Raw genomic sequence first — 20,851 nt, 5'->3', positions numbered from 1 at the left:
TACTTGATGTAAAGTTAAAGGCAGTATCTTGCCCGTGTGAACCAAATTGTCACAAGTAAGGCAGCCCAAAGGTCTCTAATCTAAAATTATTAATTTCATTAAAATTGACAAAGTAAACAAGTCATACATTTTAAATAGCCTAATAAAGTCTAAAATCATTAAAATGTCCTAATATATTATAATACATTAATTTATTCAAATGTGCAACTAAAGATAGATACCCCTTGGGGCTGAGACATTGATGCATGATATTCTTCGGTCTGTTCCTAGGAATAAATGATATCATATTGTATTCAAGCCTTAAGTACCAAGCAGCACAGTAAACCAATGGGTTGCTATAGCAGCATGTTCACATCAATTTTCATTTCTCTCTGGTATCTAAGAGTTCTTATTCCTCCTTCTTTTTACTTTTATTTTTTTTCTCTACCCTGCACATCTATGAAAAACCTAGATGAGGTTGATAATACGCATGTAATTGAGACTGAGTTTGGCACATCTTGAAATCATGATGCTATGATCTTTTCAGTCACTGTCGTAGATCTCTCCTTTAAAAATAATTTCCTGTATTTTCAATATTAAATATTTTGCTGCCATCTGAGAGGAAATGTATCTGTTCTGTCTAAGAAACAGACCCTATCATTGAACAATAATAACACCTATCATATTTCTAGTGCCTACTGCATTTGATGTGTGTGTGTGTGTGAGTGTGTGTGTGTGTGTGCGTGTGCATGTGTGTAGATATTACATTGTATACATTTAAAAACCATTCTTATGTCAACACTTTGAGATTGGTTCATTTTTTCCATTTCCCAGATGAAAAAACTAAGCAAGACAAAAATGTAAAAGCAGAATTCATGCAGTCGAGCATACGATAACTACTTATGATACACCTATTAAGTTACCCAACATTGTGCTTCATGCTCAAAATACAATGTATAACAAAAATTAGGAAGCTTGCCCTAATGGAGCTACATGCTAATGGGGAATATGGACGGTAATCAAAAGTCATGCAAATATATGAAAATTTGCATCTGAAATGGTGTGCTACAGAGAAGTTTTTAATTTGCTGGTGATTTGAACAACTCAGAAAGGACACAGTAACTCCATAGCATCACTAGGACTTGAACTTCAGAGACAATTTTGAACTTACTTAAAATTATTGCATTCTTGGGGCGCCTGGGTGGCTCAGTGGGTTAAAGCCTCTGCCTTTGGCTCAGGTCATGATCCCAGGGTCCTGGGATCAAGCCCTGCGACTGGCTCTCTGCTCAGCAGTGAGCCTGCTTCCCTTCCTCTCTCTCTGCCTGCCTCTCTGCCTACTTGTGATCTCTGTCTGTCGAATAAATAAATAAAATCTTTAAAAAAAAATTATTGCATTCTTGCCACTCATCTAGGTTATATTTTGTTTTGTTTTCTGTCATCCTTGACTGTGTTGCACATATACACTATGGAGAGAGATTTACTACAACCCAAATATTTATTGAACCTAGGAGAAGAAAAACAATAATCAATGCTGAAGGTATTTGTTGTGTGGCAGGTAGTTTGAGGAAGAAAGAGTCTTGGACCATTTCATACCTCTCATCTTGGGAATGTAAGTAGCCTGAAAGGGTGACTCCACTGGGAGCAAAAGGTAACTGCTACAAGAGACCGATGGGCATAGCTAAGCCTCACACAGGTAGTTAAGAAACCTCTGGTTCAGGGAATCTGCAAATAGATAGCTGAACTAACCCTACTTTTTTTTTTTTTTTTTTTTTTTTTCCTGTCCCATTGGATTCACCCCATGGGTTGGATCTGGCTTTCCTAGTACAGATACCACTTATTACTTGGTGATTTGGCTCCACTTGTTCTATTCCCTGTCTTGACTCAATTTTCTTAAATCACTCATGATTTCTGCCATGTCTTTCCAAACTCAAACACAATATCCTGGTTTCTACTTAATGATTTGAATACCAGTTGCTACTTTGGGACAATACCAAGAGTCAGAAGATCTGGGTTTGAATGTTGGTTCTATCACTTACCATGTGATAGAAGATAAATTAACTTAATCTTTCTAAACTTCTTTTTTCTTTTCATCTGTAAAATGGGATTAGTAAGGCTTACCTCCTAGGGCTGCTATGAAGATTAGTTGACATACATTTGAAAATGCTAAAATGTTTTCTGAATGTCAGTTTCCCATACTCTTCACACCAAATTTTTTTTGTACAACATTGGAATTCTTTCATGTTAGATTACTTCAATAATAAATATGTTAAAAACAGCTAACATTTTCCACATACATAAGGCATTCCTGCTTACATTAAAAAGAGTAGAAATATGGCCATGATTCAGAGCCAAAATATATGTAAGCTAGAATTCTGTCATTGAGAGAGGCATTGAGATGTGTTGTGCAAGGACCAATATGCCATGTCAGTGTCATCATCACATTTTTGTTTTGTTTTTAAATTTTTTAATTTTTTTCATCTTCACATTTTTAAGTGTAGCCAAGGTCCTTATATAGAACTATGTCTTATTTGTCTCCCCCCGCCCCGTTTGGTTCTTAACTCAGTGCCTTCAGCATGGGAGGTATTTAATCATCATCTGATGACCAAATAAAACTTCATTTCCATTAAGACCATATCACCTGTGACATTTTTACCATCAACCATGACTTTTTCTGAAGCTCTTCTTCTTGAGTTGTATCCTTAATTCATACCACCTCTTAGAAGTCAGAAGGCTACAAACCATTGTTGGAAGTAACATTCCTTTTCTTTGTACATATAATTCTTATGACTCAAGAACTACCTTCTGTCCCCTACTGTCTTCCATGTCTGCTATACTACCACCCAAAGATCAATTAATAAGATCATAATAATCTTATCCAGTTATATAACATGATACATTATAGTCATATTTTCTTATAACATGACATATTATTATCATATTTCCTTGTATTCTAGTCTGATAAAAGATCTATTATCATTTGAGAACATCTCCCACTCCTGTTTCAATTTGCTTTAATATTTTAAATGTTGTTGTTGATACATTTATATATATTTCTATATTCACCATGAAGTATTTCAGTGACTATTTGCACCTGAAATTTGTTTTTCTAGAATATTCATTGTTACTCCTGACCTGGAAAGGCAGATAGTAAATGGTAGTCCCAAAATGTGTCATGAGGCTCAATTTATATGTAAAATGAATGAGGTCTGGTAGGGCTGTTCCATTTAACTTTGCAATCTTAACAATCAGTGCCAGTGGCTTCGTGGTCAGTTTTGCTGTCGGATATTTCAGTGGACTCTTCTGTCCATCCTAGTTACTACCCGAGAGATGCTATGATTGTAAATTTCATGAACATTTCATCAGTCCGATATATAAATATCCTTAGTTATTATGCTTTCTATGTGGTACTCCTTTCTGACTGACACTTGAAAATATAAGGGCCTCTTCTAATTCAGAACTAGTTATTTGGTCAGGCTGTGTTATTTATGAGTTACCTCATCATCTGCTGGCGGGACAGATAGCCTGCAGTTCACAGATTTATGAAGCATTAATGAAAGGCAGAAGGAAGAAGAGTGAGGGCAATGGTCCTCAGTATGTGTCTTTGTCCATCCAGGCTGCTATAACAAAATACCATGGATTAGGTGGCTTATAAACAACAGAGAGTTATCTCATACTTCTGGAACCTAGAAGTCTAAGATCAGGGTGCAAGCATGGTCTGGAGAGGGTCCTCTTCTAGATCACAGACATCTTACTGCATCTTTACACGACAGAAGAGGCTATGGGAGGTCTCTGGAACCTCTTATAAGGCACTAATCCCATTCATCATGGTTTCACTTTCATGATTTTTAAACATCTTCCAGAGGTCCCAGCCACTATTGCTATCATCTTTGGGGCTTAAGTTTTCAGCATATGAATTTGGGGAGGACACAAACATTCTGATCCAAGCAGTATGGAACAAACTACCATAGGTGGTAGAGGGTATAGGACAGCAAGCTCCACAGTAACAGAAGGATCTCATAGCCATAGGATCCATTGAAAGGTAAAAATGCAAAAAATAAAAATGCTCAGAAATTTCTAAGCAAGCGCCAAATGCTGCTGATCTACTTCTGAGGAAGGAATACTGTATTTAACCACTAATCCAATAGAATTGTTTTCCTCTCTTTGGGGGAAAAGACTATATGAAAATGTCTCTTATTCTGTAATCTGAGTCAATACAAGAACGATTCTCCTAGAACTTGAAAAACTTAAGTATTTAGAGAAAGGAGAGAACTCCAAATAAGGCAGTATTCTGGATTTAGTTCTCTGGTTTTATTGCAAGGTGTACTGTGAACTATTGCTTGAGTTGTCACTTTAAAATTTCACATCACTGATTTAAGGAAGTCTGGTTTCAAACAAGTCTGGGATAGATATGAGAAATTCAGTGGGGCAAGGGTCCTTCTGTTAATAGGCATGTTTGAAAGCTATCAAGAATTTTCTTTAACACTGAATAACAATTTAATTTGTCAAATATGATAAAAGTTGATATAATTTTTTATCAAAATTTTTTTTACAGAAAATATAACTTTTTATTTTTTTTATAGAAAATATAACTATATCCAACCATTTTGGAATAAAACTGTTTGATAAAGAAAAATATCAACTAAAGAGCACTTTTTTATTTGTTTTTAGTCAAAGATTGAAATTACATTAAAGACAGACATGATGGGACTTATAAGTGTGGTTCAAATTTCTATATCTGGTAACTAAAGGTAGAAGTATTCATCTTAACAGGGTCCCCATTGTGACTGACATAAACTTAGTTGTAAACACCTGTTTGATTGATTCTTCTCTTCAGCTTTGATCTCCTGAGGGACCTCCAAAGATTTTCAAAGACATGTGTTACTCAGTCAAGTCCCTAATCACCTAAGCATAGGACTCATCTTTGTAGCAATGGCAATTTTCAGAATTGATTTAAATGGCTGAGAAAACCCCTCACTCCATGTGCTCTCAGGATTCCTGCAGGAAAATCACAGAAATACACCTCCTGAGATATATACCATCTCAGAAGTCATTCTGCCTCAAGATCAACTTTGGAAGGTCTATTTCAGCCATCTACTGGATAAAAATATGTTCTTAGAATGTATTTGAGGAGTTGGCATTTCTAAAACTCCAAACTCTAGAAGAAAGGACATTTTGGACTTCTCCATTAATCTCAGAAAGGTAGCTTCCTCTAGAGGGAGGTACATCCCCCCAGGGAAGGCAACTTTTCCTATTTATTGGCCATCATCACCTGCCAGGCCGAGGAGAGCAGCAGGAATTGCTAATGACGTGCCCCTCGGTGAGGATGCACACAGCAGCGCTGGCCAGAGACCAAGAATGGGTCTACACATACAGAGTGTGGACATGCTACATGATTTTGCAACATCTGGGGCTTTGCCCTCCGACACACTGAAGGGCAGAGAATTAGAAGCCAGCTAGAAAGACAGCCTGAAGGAACATAAGCAAACAATCCCATCAAGTTACTGACTCAACTCCCTTGAGATTTTCTCCCCGGGGTCTAGCCAAATGAAGACCCTGACTAATTTCTTCTTAGTTTTTTAGCAGCAAAATGAATCTTAGTTTTGGTAAGTGGGGCACAATGAGGATTTAGTAGTCCAGGGAGTTGCTGAGTCCTCTGGAGAATGTGTCCCTAGCATAGACATGGGCAGATAGATTTGGGCCATAATGCCAAAGCTCTCTGGACAATGAAGCTGTGAATTTTTATACATAGCATATAGTAATTGGTTAAAAATAAAGTTATTAATGTGATGCAGGAAAATATGCAATAATCATGATGATATTTTTGGCATAAATGTTGATGGATTTGCAATGTAAGACAGGAGAGTTAAAAACTGCCATATCCTTGATATTTTATGCCCTATTTTCTTGTGTCAGAGTTGCAGATCATTAGGTTTATTGCCCAAGTTAAGGTTTTTCAATGTTTATTTAACTCAGAGTTTTATTAATCTGATTAAAGTTTGAGTTTTGGATAAGTCAAATTCAGCTATTACATGAAATATAAGTAACTCCCAGGGTAATCAAGCATGGCTGCTTATTTTAATCTGCATGTAGCTACAGTATATTTTATCTAAATTCAGATGCAAGTCACATAATGTAATGCAAAGGAGTTCAACCTAAACTCTCAGGAGAATGCCATTTATTAGCATCTTCATGATTAAAGAAATATTTAGTACTAAAACCTGAACATATTAAGGAGGAAAAAATACCATGCCATTTGGGCTATGAACTTACATAGCCCATATTTTTTTTTTAAAGATTTTATTTATTTATTTGACAGACAGAGATCACAAGTAGGCAGAGAGGCAGAGAGAGAGGAGGAAGCAGGCTCCCCGCTGAGCAGAGAACCCAATGCGGGGCTCGATCCCAGGACCCTGGGATCATGACCTGAGTCGAAGGCAGAGGCTTTAACCCACTGAGCCACCCAGGCGCCCCTTACATAGCCCATATTGAGATCAGCACATCTTTTCATCGTAAACTTTGGGATTAGTTAGGGAGATGTTATCATCTGGTTGGCATCCTCATTATTTCAGAATTCATATTTAGAAAGAGAATTTCAGAATTCACATTTAGAAAGAGAATTTCTTGAGGGGTTTACTGGTCCCTGTGTTGTGGGGATGTCACCCAGTACTGTTGATCTATGAACTTTTTTCCTTTTTTTTTTTTTTTTTTAAGATTTTATTTGTGAGAGAGAAAAAGAGAGCAGGGGAGAGGCAGAGGGAGAGGGAGAAGCAGACTCCCCACTGAACAGGGAGCCCAACATGACCTGGGGCTCAATCCCAGGACCCAGAGATCACAACCAGAGCTGAAGGCAGATGCTTAACCAACTGAGCCACCAGGCACCCCAAACTATTTTTTTTTTTTTTTTTTAGTATTAAGTACTTTGCAGAACTCAAATATAAAATAAAGTATGTCCATATGGCCCTACCTTTTGAGGAATTTAAACCAATTCAACTTATTTGGGTTGAAAAGACCTGTGTGCCCGGAAACTGCTACAGAGTACCATGCAAGAATGTGACTTTGGTTTTAGAAATCCCACAACAATTTTGAGAGAAACATGCACAGAGAGAAAGGAAAAGAGTCATTTAAGGAGCATTAGAGTAGGAAACATAAGACACAGATCAGAACTGAGTGAGGAGGGAAGGATCCAGCTGGCAGAGATACAAGGGGCTGATAACCATTGGATGCAGATCAGGAAAAGAGTGAACCAGAGTGGGCTTGGCAAGCCTTGAGAACAGTGATGCTCTGCCAGCCTCTTGGAGAGTGAGACCTCTGCTGGTAAGCCTGGAGAAAGATTTTTGGGTAGTCAGGGTGGAACTGGGGAAAACAGAATCTTATACTGAGGCCCAGAAAGGTTAGAAGACTTTCCCAGCCACATCCCTAATTATGTGGCCAAGATGAGAGTCAACTTGAAATGCTCTTCTCAATGCTAGACTGCTGCTTTTTTTCTAGGTTTAAAAGCAAGTCATCTGTCTGGGTCGTACATAGCAGCAGCAAAGTCGTGTTGACCCTAGACTCACAACCATCTTATCACAGTTGTGGGGCTAACTTTCATGGGAGTCATCTGATATCATCTGAGATGGCTTAGACATATCCTAGCCAACTTTTTTAGAAACCGTCAGTTTGCATTTTTAGTAAAATCATTATATTTCATTTGCTTTACTCTTTCTCGACATTAACAGATGAGATGCCGTTGCTGTGATGTGTTTAGTTTTCTAAAATGCAAATCAATGTATGAATAGGACATGTGGAAATCGAAATTCAGTTTGTTGTAGAGTACAAATCCTCCCTTAGGAACAATCTACAGTTATCAACCAGCTTCTCCTCCCTGATATCTACTAACGTAAGGAAAATATAATTGCACCATGATCACATTATATGCTAACACGAGTGTGGACAAAACTGTCTATGAGTTGCCATGACAACCCCAATAAAGATAAAACTAAAAATGGTATTCACAATGCATATTTACCTAGAATTTATTTTGTCTTCTAGGCTTTTCAATGGCCAACAAGGAATCATTATTCAAAACTTTAGCACAAGATCCATTCTCACTGTTACCAATGTGACACAGGAGCACTTCGGCAACTATACTTGTGTGGCTGCCAACAAGCTGGGCACAACCAATGCGAGCCTGCCTCTCAACCGTAAGTAATACAGTGTTGCCAAAATGCTCCCTGTGTGGGGGGGGGGCCCTTGGCTCCTGTCCATCAGCAGAAATAAAACGTGAGAATGGTGTATGTTCATTTTAGAACTCAGCCTGATGTGACACATCCCTTACACAGAGGAAACTTGGCCCCTAAATGGTATGGGTGTTTGAGAATTTTTGAATTCTTCTTGAAGTCCATATATGTTTAGAAAAGTGTTTTGGAGCTGAGAAAAGGGAAAAATTACCAAAATGATAGGACCCACTGAAAAATGTTTTCTGACTGAAGATGGTTTGGTGGGCTTTTGTTTGTTTTTGTTTTGTTTTGTTTTGTTTTTAAAAATATATTACAGTGCCCTTAAGCATAGGTTAATTTCAGTTGAATTTACTTTGGGTTGGTTTTGTTTAGACATTCATCTTGGAATAGTGAAAATTTCACATGCCATATATAAAGTGAAAGAGTAAGTAAATGATCATGGACAGAGAATTTTATCCATATAGGTAATGCTTTTACTCAAAACTGTATTTGAAATACAACTTAAGGTTTTGCTTAAATAAATACTCTTTTTCTAATATATCTTGGTTCCTAGTCCATTTCTAAAGACTAGAAATGAAAAAGGAAGAACAAACATGAGGATCGCTTGAATGGAGAGACACCTAAGCTGATGTTTTTCTCCTACAATTACTTTTAGTGCTTTTCAAGAGCTGAATAAACAACACATTTTCAGAACCATAAGATATTCCTAATTTTCAAGTGGAGTATTTCTTAAAACATTCAAAGATTAGAAAGAATATACTATCTTTTCAGTTCCACAGAATTATCTGAATTATCCTTATCTTTTGTAGTTAATATTTTTATAGTGAGCTGACATATATTTATGTTATCATCCTGTGATAATAAGCTGTCTCTGAAAAATGTGGATATTGTGTAATTCATCACAGACATGATCACTTCCATTTTGCAGAAGTGAGGATGGGATATATAATACTTCCACTACTTAAAAATATACTGTAAAAACTATGATTTATGAACTTCGAATTACCACAGTTTAAGTACCTCTTTTATTAGTTAAAATATATTAGTTGTTAGTAGAAAATAATCATTTGAAAAGGATTTGCTTTATATACATATTAAAAACAACATATCACTTACTATTCTAGCTTAATATTACTTAATATTTCTTAATACCCACACTCTGAAAAACACTGCTTGCTATGCAATAGCTATAGTATAATAAACTTGCTTAAGTTTCTTCCATGAGGATTTTTTTGTGTAATTATGAATAATATAAACGATTAAAAATATTACAGAGCAGTGTGAATTCCCATTTAATGTAAATATTGATACTTCTTTGATATACCATTAATATTTTAAATGATTTAAATATTCAAGAACCTGAAAGAATAAATGAATTAAACAGGCAAAGTAAAGAAAAATTTAAGACTTAATAACACATTAACATTTTGATATTTGAATTTCTAAATCACATTCTGATTTTTGAAACTGAAACATTAATGAATGTGACAAATTAGGAACAAATGTCACTTAAGTGTTTGTGGTGCTCTGGCAACTTTAATGCAACCATTTGGAAATAACTCACTGCTGAAAGGGCTTCTAAGCATGGTGTCTTTAGAATGGACTCTGATCATCTCCCTTTCCCAGTTGGTTCCTGGATGTAACAGTGCTATGAACTACTAGCACAATTTGATTGATTTGTCAACAAAGACGTAATATGCAAATCTTATCTGTAATTTTGAGCATAGCCCTAGAAGTCTGAAGAAGCATCTATACATTCAGAACTCTTGTGTGACCTCATCTGAAGCTCTTACTGCACTATTTCTATTTTGTACAGTAATTTTTTTATATGCTTTTCATCTCTCTCTACCAAATTATGTTTGTTAAGAATACCTGATTCATTATGTTATCTCTCATATCACCAGGCACGGTGCTTGCTATCTAATAGGTAATCAATACATCTTTGGGGAGTAAATGAATTTGTTAAGCATTGAATAAGTGATTAAATAGCTAATGAATAAATGAATGAAAGAACTGGGTTTTAGATGTAAAACGTGTATTTGTAATCTCTAGATATGCAAGACAATAGCAGGAAGATTACAAGTAACACTTATTGTGAGCTTAAGGTAGACCAGATACCATTCTAATCTCTCTATATGAATTTGTTCATTTAATTCTCATGTGATCCAAAGAGGTAAATTCTATAATTTCCTTCTTACAGATGAGGAGACTAAGATGAAGAGAGATTAAAAATTTGGCCAAAGTCAAATGGTTAATAAATTACAAAGCAAAACCCTGAATCCCTTACTGTCTTTCTCCAGAGCCCAAGGTTTTAATTCTTACATTTCCCTGTCTCTTGCTATGAACGTAAAAGCATCAACTGAGTGTAAGATAAATTGCATCATTTGCAACATACTCTTCCAAAGCTAAACCTGTACATATAACATATTTTTCCTTCTTGTGTTTTTATCAACTTCTCTTTAATAATTTAGGGTGCTATTCTTCAACATATAAAGCTTTTTAAAACAAGTGTTTAGATGTAAACAACATACACCAGATACCAAATTTAAGGATATGAAAGATGAATGGGCTCAATGTTTGACTGAAAACTTACACAAAAATGAGACCCAGGGACATTTAAACACACATTTTTATGGCATTTAAAAAAAAATTTCTTGGGGCGCCTGGGTGGCTCAGTGGGTTGGGCTGCTGCCTTCAGCTCAGGTCATGATCCCAGGTCCTGGGTTCAAGCCCCACATCGGGCTTTCTGCTCAGCAGGGAGCCTGCTTCCTCCTCTCTCTCTGCCTGCCTCTCTGCCTACTTGTGATTTCCCTCTGTCAAATAAATAAATAAAATCTTAAAAAAAAAAATTCTTTTATTTTTTTTCAGTCTTCCAAGATTCATTGTTTATGCACCATGCATAAACAGTGCTCCATGCAATCCATGCCCTCCTTAATACCCACCACCAGGCTCACCCAACCCCCCAACCCCCTTCCCTCCAAAACCCTCAGTTTGTTTCTCAGAGTCCACAGTCTCTCATGGTTCATCTCCCCCTCCAATTTCCCCCAACTCACTTCTCCTCTCCAACTCCCAGTGTCCTCCATGTTATTCCTTATGCTCTACAAGTAAGTGAAACCATATGATAGTTGACTCTCTCTGCTTAACTTATCTCACTCAGCATAATCTCCTCCAGTCCTGTCCATGTTGATATTGGGTATTCATTATGGAGGCATAATACTCCATTATATATATGAACCATATCTTCTTTATCCTTTCATCCATTGAAGGGCATCTTTGCTCTTTCCACAGTTTGGTGACTGTCGCCATTGCTGCTATGAACATTGGGGTACAGATGGCCTTCCTTTTCACTACATCTATATCTTTGTGGTAAATACCCAGTAGTACAATCGCAGGGTCATAGGGTAGCTCTGTTTTTCATTTTTTGAGGAATCTCCACACTGTTTTCCAAAGTGGCTGCACCAACTTGCATTCCCAACAATAGTATAAGAGGGTTCCCCCTTTTCCACATCCTCTCCAACACTTGTTGTTTGCTGTCTTGTTAATTTTGGCCATTCTAACTGGTGTAAGGTGGTATCTCAATGTGGTTTTGATTTGAATCTCCCTAATGGCTAATGATGATGAACATTTTTTCATGTGTCTGTTGGCCATTTGTATATCTTCTTTGGAGAACTGTCTCTTCATGCCTTCTGCTCATTTCTTGACGTGATTATCTGTTTTGTGTGTGTTGAGTTTGAGGAGTTGTTTATAGATCTTGGATGTCAGCCCTTTATCTGTAGTGTCATTTGTGAATATCTTCTCCCATTCTGTGGGTTGCCTCTTTGTTTTGACTGTTTACTTTGCTATGCAGAAGCTTTTGATCCTGTGGAAGTCCCAAAAGTTCATTTTCACTTTTGTTTCCTTTGCCTTTGGAGACTTTTCTCTTTGGATGGTATAGTTATCCCACATAGGCATTGTGAATCTATAAACTATATTATGGGGAAAGACAGTTTTCTTGAAGTCCACATGATGCTAGCTGGAAATTATACTGTGTTACTTGAGAAGAGCTTTTGCTTCACAAGGTCTATGAATGGAAGAGTCTTCAACTTCTAAATTGATCCAAGATGAAGCCAATTGTTTGCTGACCTAGTATTGGACTATGACCAGCTGTTAAAAATTTATTGCTGAAGATCAGCCCTTCCTATAGTTAAGGGACTATGTAAAGCTAGCTTGCCCATTTTCTTATCCAAGAGAAAAGAAAGAGACTCCAAAAATTCTGTCACTTGTGTACATGGTGATATTTGGAACATGCCATGAATAAGAAAATTTCTATGTTTTCATGGTTTGTATCCCTGATAGTTCATACACTCAAAGACAGGGTTATCAGGAATGTGCTTTGCCTAGTATAGTGTTTATACATAGCAAACACTCAAACTGATTGAGAATAGCTTTCCAACAAAGCTTTAGCCACTCGGAATCAGCTCCCTAGCCATAACTACTTAGGATTAATCTTGGACTGAGGCAGTCTACTCCTGGTTCCTAACAACCTGCATTTCCTAGATCACCAAGAAGACAGAAGGCAAGAAGCAATAATTTAGAGCTTTGCTATAACTAAGACCATTTAAAAAAAAAAAAAGACAACATTCTTTGGGGTGTGTGTGTGTGTTTGTGTGTGTGTGTGTGTGTGTGTGTGTGTGTGTGTGTGTGTTTCACATAAAATGAGTCAAGCAGGCCTGGGATTGAATCCCATTTTTACTACATATCAGTTATGTGTGACTTTGAGTGAGCAAATGCTGCAAAGCCTTGGTTAATTCATTGATAAGATGAGGGCACTACCAGCTCGCATCTATAGGATAAAAATTAAATGGGATGATGCATGTAAAGCATTTATCATCAGCCTGGAACAAAGTAAACAATAAATGTTAGCCATTGTAATTATATTATATCCCCTAAGAGCACTCAGTTCACAAAGCAACATATAGATGGCTGACTTTATTTGTTGACCCAGTGCCCAACACTTTACTAAGGATTTAGATGGTAAACTGTCCCTGGCAAGCAAGGGAGAAGGCATGCAAATCTGAAATAATGTCCCAACTCTAGCTTGTAACTTAACCTCATCCTTAGTCAGTGCAGGGACCAGTCTTTGTGGCACTGATTCTAGATTAAATATGATGTTTGCTGCATAGAAGTTCAGACATCTAGGAGATTCAAAAAGTAAAGGCAAAACTAAAACAATTGTTCTATTTTCAGGATTAAATAATTTATTCAATAGCAACAACCTTCTTTCATTTTATATATATATATATATATATATATATATATATATTGCCTACAATGTACATGTGTGTGTATGTGTGTGTGTATATATATATATATATATATATATATATATATACAGAAAAGAAAAGAATTAAGGATCTGGAAACCGGTCCTTAGAGAGTTCCCTCAGATGAATGAGAGGAGAAGAATAAGAAAGATATCTGTAATGCAGTTCAGGAATGGTAGCATACCAGGGCAGAGAAGAGGCTCTGAATCTGGTCTTGAGGGCCATGAAAGGACTGTCATCCAGGTTAGGTAATATCACTGTAAGAATTATAACTAAGATACAACTCAGAATTTCATTTTAGCCACCATTGTATCATTTTCAAAGACAGATGTTTGCAGAGTTCATTCAAGAACAATCATGACCACAGTGTACAGTGGCACAAATAAGATAATGATCAACTCAGTCTTAGTGACTGAGGGAGAACTGTAGAGATGTCCCTTGAACAAAGGATATGTTAGGATTGAGTCTGGGTGTGAAATGGTTACAGGGCTGGGAGTGGGAATATTCTAATATGAACCAGCCATTCTAAAGACATGGCAGTGTGAAACAATCTGATACATTTGAAGACATGGTAGTATCTTTATAGGGTAAGAGTAAAAAGTGGGAGAAGAGAGTATTGAGGGATGACTGGACATCATCTCTCAGTGGAATTAGAAATATGTAGAATTTGGACAGGAAGGGCTGCAAATGAGCTCGGACTTTATCCCTTTGGTTTTGGAGAGCCACTGAAGGATTTTCAATAAAGGAAGGACATGAGCAGATTTCCTTTCTGAAAGACATTCTTAGGTAATGTGAGGGCTAAACCCAAGTATTACATTTAAAAGAAGATAATTCCACAAAAAGAGGGGCAGAGGTGACAGAGTGGAGAGAAATTAGGAGAGTTAATGACCAAATGTGGAGAGAATAAGAAGGGAACTGTAGGAGTGCAGGTAATTCCTAACATTTAGTTGGGTCAGATTAATCAAGATAGAACATGAGAAGAGGATTAGCATTTTCAGATTTGGGGAGTAGGGAGAGATTGAAAGGAGAAAATGACTTTAATTTTAGAGGTTGAAAGAAGAAAAGTGCCTCAACTAGAGGCAATGTTCAGTAGGTAGCTGGATGTAAAGTCCAGAATGGAGATACAATTTGGAAGTTATCAGAATGGAGGTGGTCATTTCAGTCATGTATAGCAACAAACTGAGGAAGGACCAAAATCCAAGTAAAATGAGCATTGAGGAATGAGCAGAAGAGTTGAATCATTCTGTAGAAGCTCATGGATTCAGTGTGGAGAGATGCCAGAGGAAGATCAGTGTCATGGTAGCCACAGGAGGATACTCCTTCAAGAGGGATGGTCAGCAGTGTCCTGTGCTACAGCAGATCAGAAAAGTCTGAAAATTAACCACTGAAAGGAAGAACACAGTCTGATGATATGCCTTGGCACTTTAGCGGCTGGTCTGAATTGGGCTTGCTTTATGATTAATAGGTCCGGTGGCCATGTGTATCTCAACCGCTCCCTGACCGGCAATGGCAAAGAAGCAGTACCTCAATTTTTGGTGAATCATCCTTCCCATGCTTCTTGTTCTTCTGCAAGCCTCCTTCATTCTCAGTTTGTGAGCCTCTTTTCTCACATTTTTCTTCAGTCCCAGAGAAACAAGAAAGGACTAATTTAAAATGAGGTCACCTTAAACCCCTTTGCCTTCCATAGCCTGTAGGCTTTAGACTATAATAGTAAGAGGACTCTAATTCTAAGCAGAGATGTTAGTAACTTCATCAGTAGAATTACTTTAGGTAAGGAATATATAATTTCTCAAGTTAGGGGAAAGCAAAATTTATGTTAGGAAAACTATGGGAAACCTAGTATACAATGAATCCCTCCCCTTGTAGGTCATCTGTACAGAAATTTCTGAAACATAGCCTGCATTGAAAACATCTGTGTGTGTGTATATGTGTGTATGTGTAAAAAATAGAGAGAGAAAAATATCTGCAGATCAGTAGAGACCAGCCTCAGGAAAGAAGTGCTTTAACAAATTAATAATAGATGATAGCATGCCAACTATTCATAGCAAAATTCCTTATTAAGTAAAAAAAAAAAAAAAAATGGGGGATTCAGAATTATTTGGGATTTTATATTATTTTTCAGTTGTGCTTTTCGTTTCCTGAACATGAGCAACTGAAAGAGATGATTCCTTTAAGTCTTCCCGTTAAAGAATATGAACCGAATGATCTCATCCTGCCATCTACGGGTCCAATTCATCAAATTTGCATCATTATTTGATTGTAATTCAGTAACCAATAGAAGTCATTTCTATAGGTAAAATATGTTGTATATGCTTTGTTTCTCACCTTCTTAAAAAAAAAAAGACACAAAGAATCACAATCTAAAGGGAAATAAGGAAAGAGAATTAGTTAAGAAGGAAAAAATCTTAGCCGTATAAACAAAGTGCTTAAAAATCACATACCTTTGGTTTAATACACCTTTCTCTTGAGATCTAATGTATGAAAATATTTGGGACAAGTCAAGTTTTAATATTAATAGAGTCCTTGCATACAGATTTACATAGATAACAACAATACTGCTCCAGTGTGTGGGTGCCAAATTCCTCTTTCTAGTGTTTCCAAAAGTGGGGTGTCAAATCTATTGCTAGAATATAGGTCCTAATGATGTGATAAGGACTTCTTTTCTTGGGGATATGTGTGTGTGTGTGTTTGTGTGTGTGTGTATGTGCACGCACATGCATTTACTCAAATAATAAAGCATTTGCCTCAGAAATATTACACATACAATATTCAAAGGACTCACCAAAACTTTGTCTTTTCCCTGCCTTAGCAACCCTGTGGAGACAATAATGAAGTTCCAATTTCAAATGTTTTATACAATCAATGCTATTTAAGTTTCTGGAAAATCTCCTTTCATGTTAGAGGATATTTCTTCCCAGTCTGTTTAATTTGATGGACACCTTCTTTTTGAGATTTAAAAAAAAAAAAAAAAGTCAATCGCTGGTATCCAAAAGGAAAATGGAAGAGCCTATTGAAGAAAGTAAGAATGTGGCTGGCATAACAGTTTTTCCTTGTTTAGATCCGACTGAGGCAGGCAAACGTTATTTTTTGACTGATTTGTTGAATATGGAGCCAGCTGTGCCCTTGCAAGTAATATTTCAGCTCTCTGCTTGCTTCAAATGTCCTCACATGCCAGTAAGCAACTGTATGGGCTCTCTGGTACTTTTGTGTATTATAATGAACCCTGATTCCATGTGAAAGGTGGTACCACAAATTTGAATGATTCATATTTTAGATTGAAATTGATCTCCCCTCCTGGAGCTTCAAAGAGATAGGAATTTCATTTTGGTTGAAAGAGGCAGTAATAAATTTAGACTTGGTGATTATTGAAGACAGTGTGCTACGTGAGCCAACTAGCTTTATCCTCACAGCTTTAAGATGTTAATGGAAAGCCTTCCCTGGATGTTCTGGAAATAAATATTTGACAAAAATTAGGTTTGCAGTTGTAGCTGGACTTTGATATCAAAACTACATCAACACACTGAATGGCACTTGGCTAAACTGAAATACATACATACATAATCGTCACACACATAATGGAGGTATACAAATTTGCTGAAAGGCAGTATGAGGGAAGCAAGAAGATCTTTTCCTCCCTGACCTTATTCCTAGAAGCCTTGTGTGTTCTCAAGAAGCTAGACACAAAATAGGCATTCGGTGCCTTCCATGAGAGACGATACCCAACAGGTTGGAACCGGTGGAGCTCCAGTTCACCAAGTCCCCACTAGTAAGAGCCAAACACAGATGCTAACAGTGCCTTAGTTAGCCATGTCAAATGGCAGAACTTTAAACGTAGAGTAGTCTCAGCTTTACCTAGTTGGTTTTTCACCAACTTTTTAAAGCAGTGGATTCCTTTCTTTCCCCTAATAAAACCTGATGCAAGCCCTTGGTATAGAACAAAGATAAAACTGTAGTTCATTTGGTTGATTTGGAGGTAAATGTGGAAAATCCTGTCTTTTTCCTCCATATCACACTGGAATGTGGAAATCCTGTCTTTTTCCTCCATATCACACTGCACAGTGACCCTGAGGCCCATCAAAAAGGCACAGAGTTGCACGAGATTCGGTTTGAAAACTTTCGGTCTAGACCAGTTCTTTCACTTTATAGGTGAGGGAGCTCAAAGTTGTATATTGTCAGAGCAGACAACCCTACAATTCCTACTCTTGTTCCAATGCTCTTTCTGCTACACACGCCAACTACCGAATGCTTTGAAAGCAAATGGATCTGAGTCAAAGCCATAGTTCCCTATTTGGGATGTCACACGTTATTCTCGCAATCCCAATCTCTAAACTTCAGTTGTTCCATCTATAAAATAGGGGAAATAACTTAGTTTTATCTGGTTCTGGTGAAGATCAAATGATACAGGGTATGTAAAATAGCTAATATGGTGCCTCATTAAACGTCAGTTTCCTTTTCTTTCTTTCCTGGTATGGATGATCCAAACATTGAAGGGTAACCAGTGCAGCTTAGTCTCTGTAACCCCAGTAACTGTGTAACTTTATCTCACTGGGTATTCGAGGACAGCACTGGTTCTTTAATTCATTTACTCATGTACTTATGTATATCGCTATGATACTGTCTCTTTTATTAGAATTATTAATTAAATCAGCCATGCACATAAACATTCACTTGTAATGATGGAAAAAAAAAAGGTGGTCAGGTTGATAGAGAGGGTTGTACAAGATTAATTACTCTACTGATGTGTTTCTCTCAGGTTAAGAGGCAATTTGACAGCTGTATCCTCAAGCTACTGAAGCTATGCATATATCCCCATGGTTGACAAAGGGTCAGTAAATGCCAAAGGGAGAACGCAGCTTTGGCATTTGCTGTTGTCATCGATCAGCATTGAAATGTAGCAGGTTTTGGGAATTAGGTACCAAAAAGATACTAAGAAATCAAAAGGAGTTTCAAAATGAACCGTAAAATTTTATTAGGGATCCTAGCCTAAGAGACAGGCAATTTAGGTTCTTGCCCTTACTCGGAGAAGTCCTTAAGTAAACCACTTCATTCTCTGGCCTCAGTTTCCTCATCTATAAAATGAAGAGATAAAATATACTCAAATTCTCTTTCAGCTATCATACTTCAAGATTCTAAAAAAAAATCTATGTATTTTTAAAAGAAATGGTATTTATGTATTGGTTGTTATTAAAAAGTTACACTTACTCCTTAACAAAGTAGAAAGGCTGCCAATATTTTCCCCTTCCGTACATTTTTGTCATTGAACCCGAAATTATTTTCTATTGACAGGGAAAAATGTATTTTAATGTATTTTGCTCTGTGGTGAGTTTCCATAAAGTTTAGCTCAATAGCACTGCTGGCCTAATCATTTTGTCATCTCTACAAAGAATTTTACTCTCCGGGGAAATTTCCTTTATGTTCACAGTTTCAATTCTGTCGGCCAATAACCTATGAAAAGGCACTAGAATAGATCTTCTTGCTTGCTATTTCACAAAACTCTAACCCTTATAACAAATTAGGCCAAAATGTGACCTTGTGTATATGGGAGCGGTGGCTATTAAGATTTTGTAAAAATTAAAACATGCCAACATTTCCAGCTTGAAGAAAAGATATTACCAGTCTCCACCTTCAGTAGTGCCTTTCCCAATCTTTTCCCTGACAAAGCATATCAGAGGTCCTGTGAGCTATTCCCCTCCCAGTGATTTCTAAGTAAGTCTCTTAGAGAATACTTAGCCAGCGTGCATTATTTTCCCCGTAGCAGTGACTGGATTTGAAGCATGATCCAATAGTGTGAGCACATGACAAGGTAGCAGTCCGAGCCACTCCCCCCACTTCCACTTTGGTGCCGTGATTTCTTTTTCTGAAAAATGTAAATGTGACCTCTCATATAAGATTCAGAGATATAAGTGAAGAAAATGATTATTATGAAGTCCTGAGTGCCATTATTATTAAACTCCCCATTTCTCCTCAGGCAACACGAAACATAATTAATAGAGCACATTACCAAAAGAAAAAGTAAAGTGAAATTGGATTTTTTTTTTCTGTTTTGATGTTCCAAATAAAGGAAAAAAGAGGAAGAATTAATTGTGAAAGCAATGATATTTCAATGGGCCACACTTTATCTAAAGCACTGTAAATTCTGTTTTAGTAGCCATAAATCTGCTGGGGGAAGAAATCGAAATGGCATGTCCTCTTGAATGTGTCTATTCAGCGTAGACTGGATTTCCTTCCTTATAAATATAATCCAATTGTGATTTCTCTCCAGAGACACAAATTAGATATCTGCCCAGTATATACTTAAGTAAGATTTGAATAAGTCAAGCAAGACTTGCTTGCATGAAAATGTTATTTCACCCATGGCATGGCCAGAGGTTTTTAGTAAGTTAGATTTTTTCCAAGTTTATCTTTTTTTTTTTTAACCAGCTTTCTCTTTCAGTGATTTTAAAGTAAAGAAATAACTCGAGTAACCCAGCTCTAAAATGTGGTATTAGATAGTTGCATGCTCTTCAGTTTCCTTTCTTTGATTTTTTAAAATCAATCCAATTAGTGCATATGTGGAACAGCCTAATTAGTGAGGCAGATCATAATTCTTGTCAAAAAAAAAAAAAACCATTAGAGTCACCACTCAGTCCACTTAAAAGGAGTCACAACTTTTCCAAAATACTTCCTAAGACAGGATTTAGCAACATGTTTTTCTAAAACTGACAGGAATATAGTCCACGTTTTAAGAATTCATGGTCATACCTATAGAATTCATATATTCTCAAAAGATAATAATTTCTTTGGAGCACTATAGTTTATCTTATAATAATACGCTTACCCAAATGTAGATAATATCTATAATCAAACTATTTAACTAGGCAGACACACTTTTAGGAAGACTCACATAAGCTTTGAATGCACAACTCTGCAGTCTTGACTCTGCTGGAAAACAATAAATGGAAAGTGTTTATTTCTCTCAAGCTGGCATATGGCTGTTGGAGACCATATTTGACATCCTTGCTTACACCCATTTTGCTTCATACTCCAGAATCACCTGTATATCTTGAACATCCCTCCTGCCGGCAGCACCTGAAAGAATGGGTCTCATATGCCAAAATATTCTTAGACTGCCACACATCATCATAATCTTGTGTCTATTTACTTTTTTCCTTTGTTAGCATATTCCCTGATCCTTTCCTCCCATTTTCCTTCCCTTCTCCTCTTTCTCCTCCTCCTCCTCCTTCTTCTTCTATATTTTTAAAAGATAAAAGACAATGTTCATAGCAGCCATGGCCACAGTCGCCAAACTGTGGAAAGAACCAAGATGCCCTTCAACGGACGAATGGATAAGGAAGATGTGGTCCATATACAC

General features: G+C 36.9%; 1 protein-coding gene across 1 annotated transcript in view; it reads left to right on the top strand.

Annotated features, from left to right (window-relative positions):
* Positions 1-20,851, top strand: part of LOC111142964 (neuronal growth regulator 1) — an 886,535-nt gene that overhangs the window by 700,763 nt on the left and 164,921 nt on the right. Inside the window, exon 6 of the mRNA XM_022496319.1 lies at positions 8,011-8,162. Within this exon, the coding sequence (XP_022352027.1) occupies positions 8,011-8,162 (152 nt within the window). The remainder of the gene's footprint in view (positions 1-8,010; positions 8,163-20,851) is intronic.

Source organism: Enhydra lutris, unplaced genomic scaffold (assembly GCF_002288905.1).
Source record: "Enhydra lutris kenyoni isolate GAN:26980312 unplaced genomic scaffold, ASM228890v2 scaffoldscaffold9, whole genome shotgun sequence".
NCBI lineage: Eukaryota > Metazoa > Chordata > Mammalia > Carnivora > Mustelidae > Enhydra > Enhydra lutris.
The sequence above is the reverse complement of the archived record's forward strand: the minus strand, read 5'-3'. Positions and strand labels throughout refer to the sequence as shown.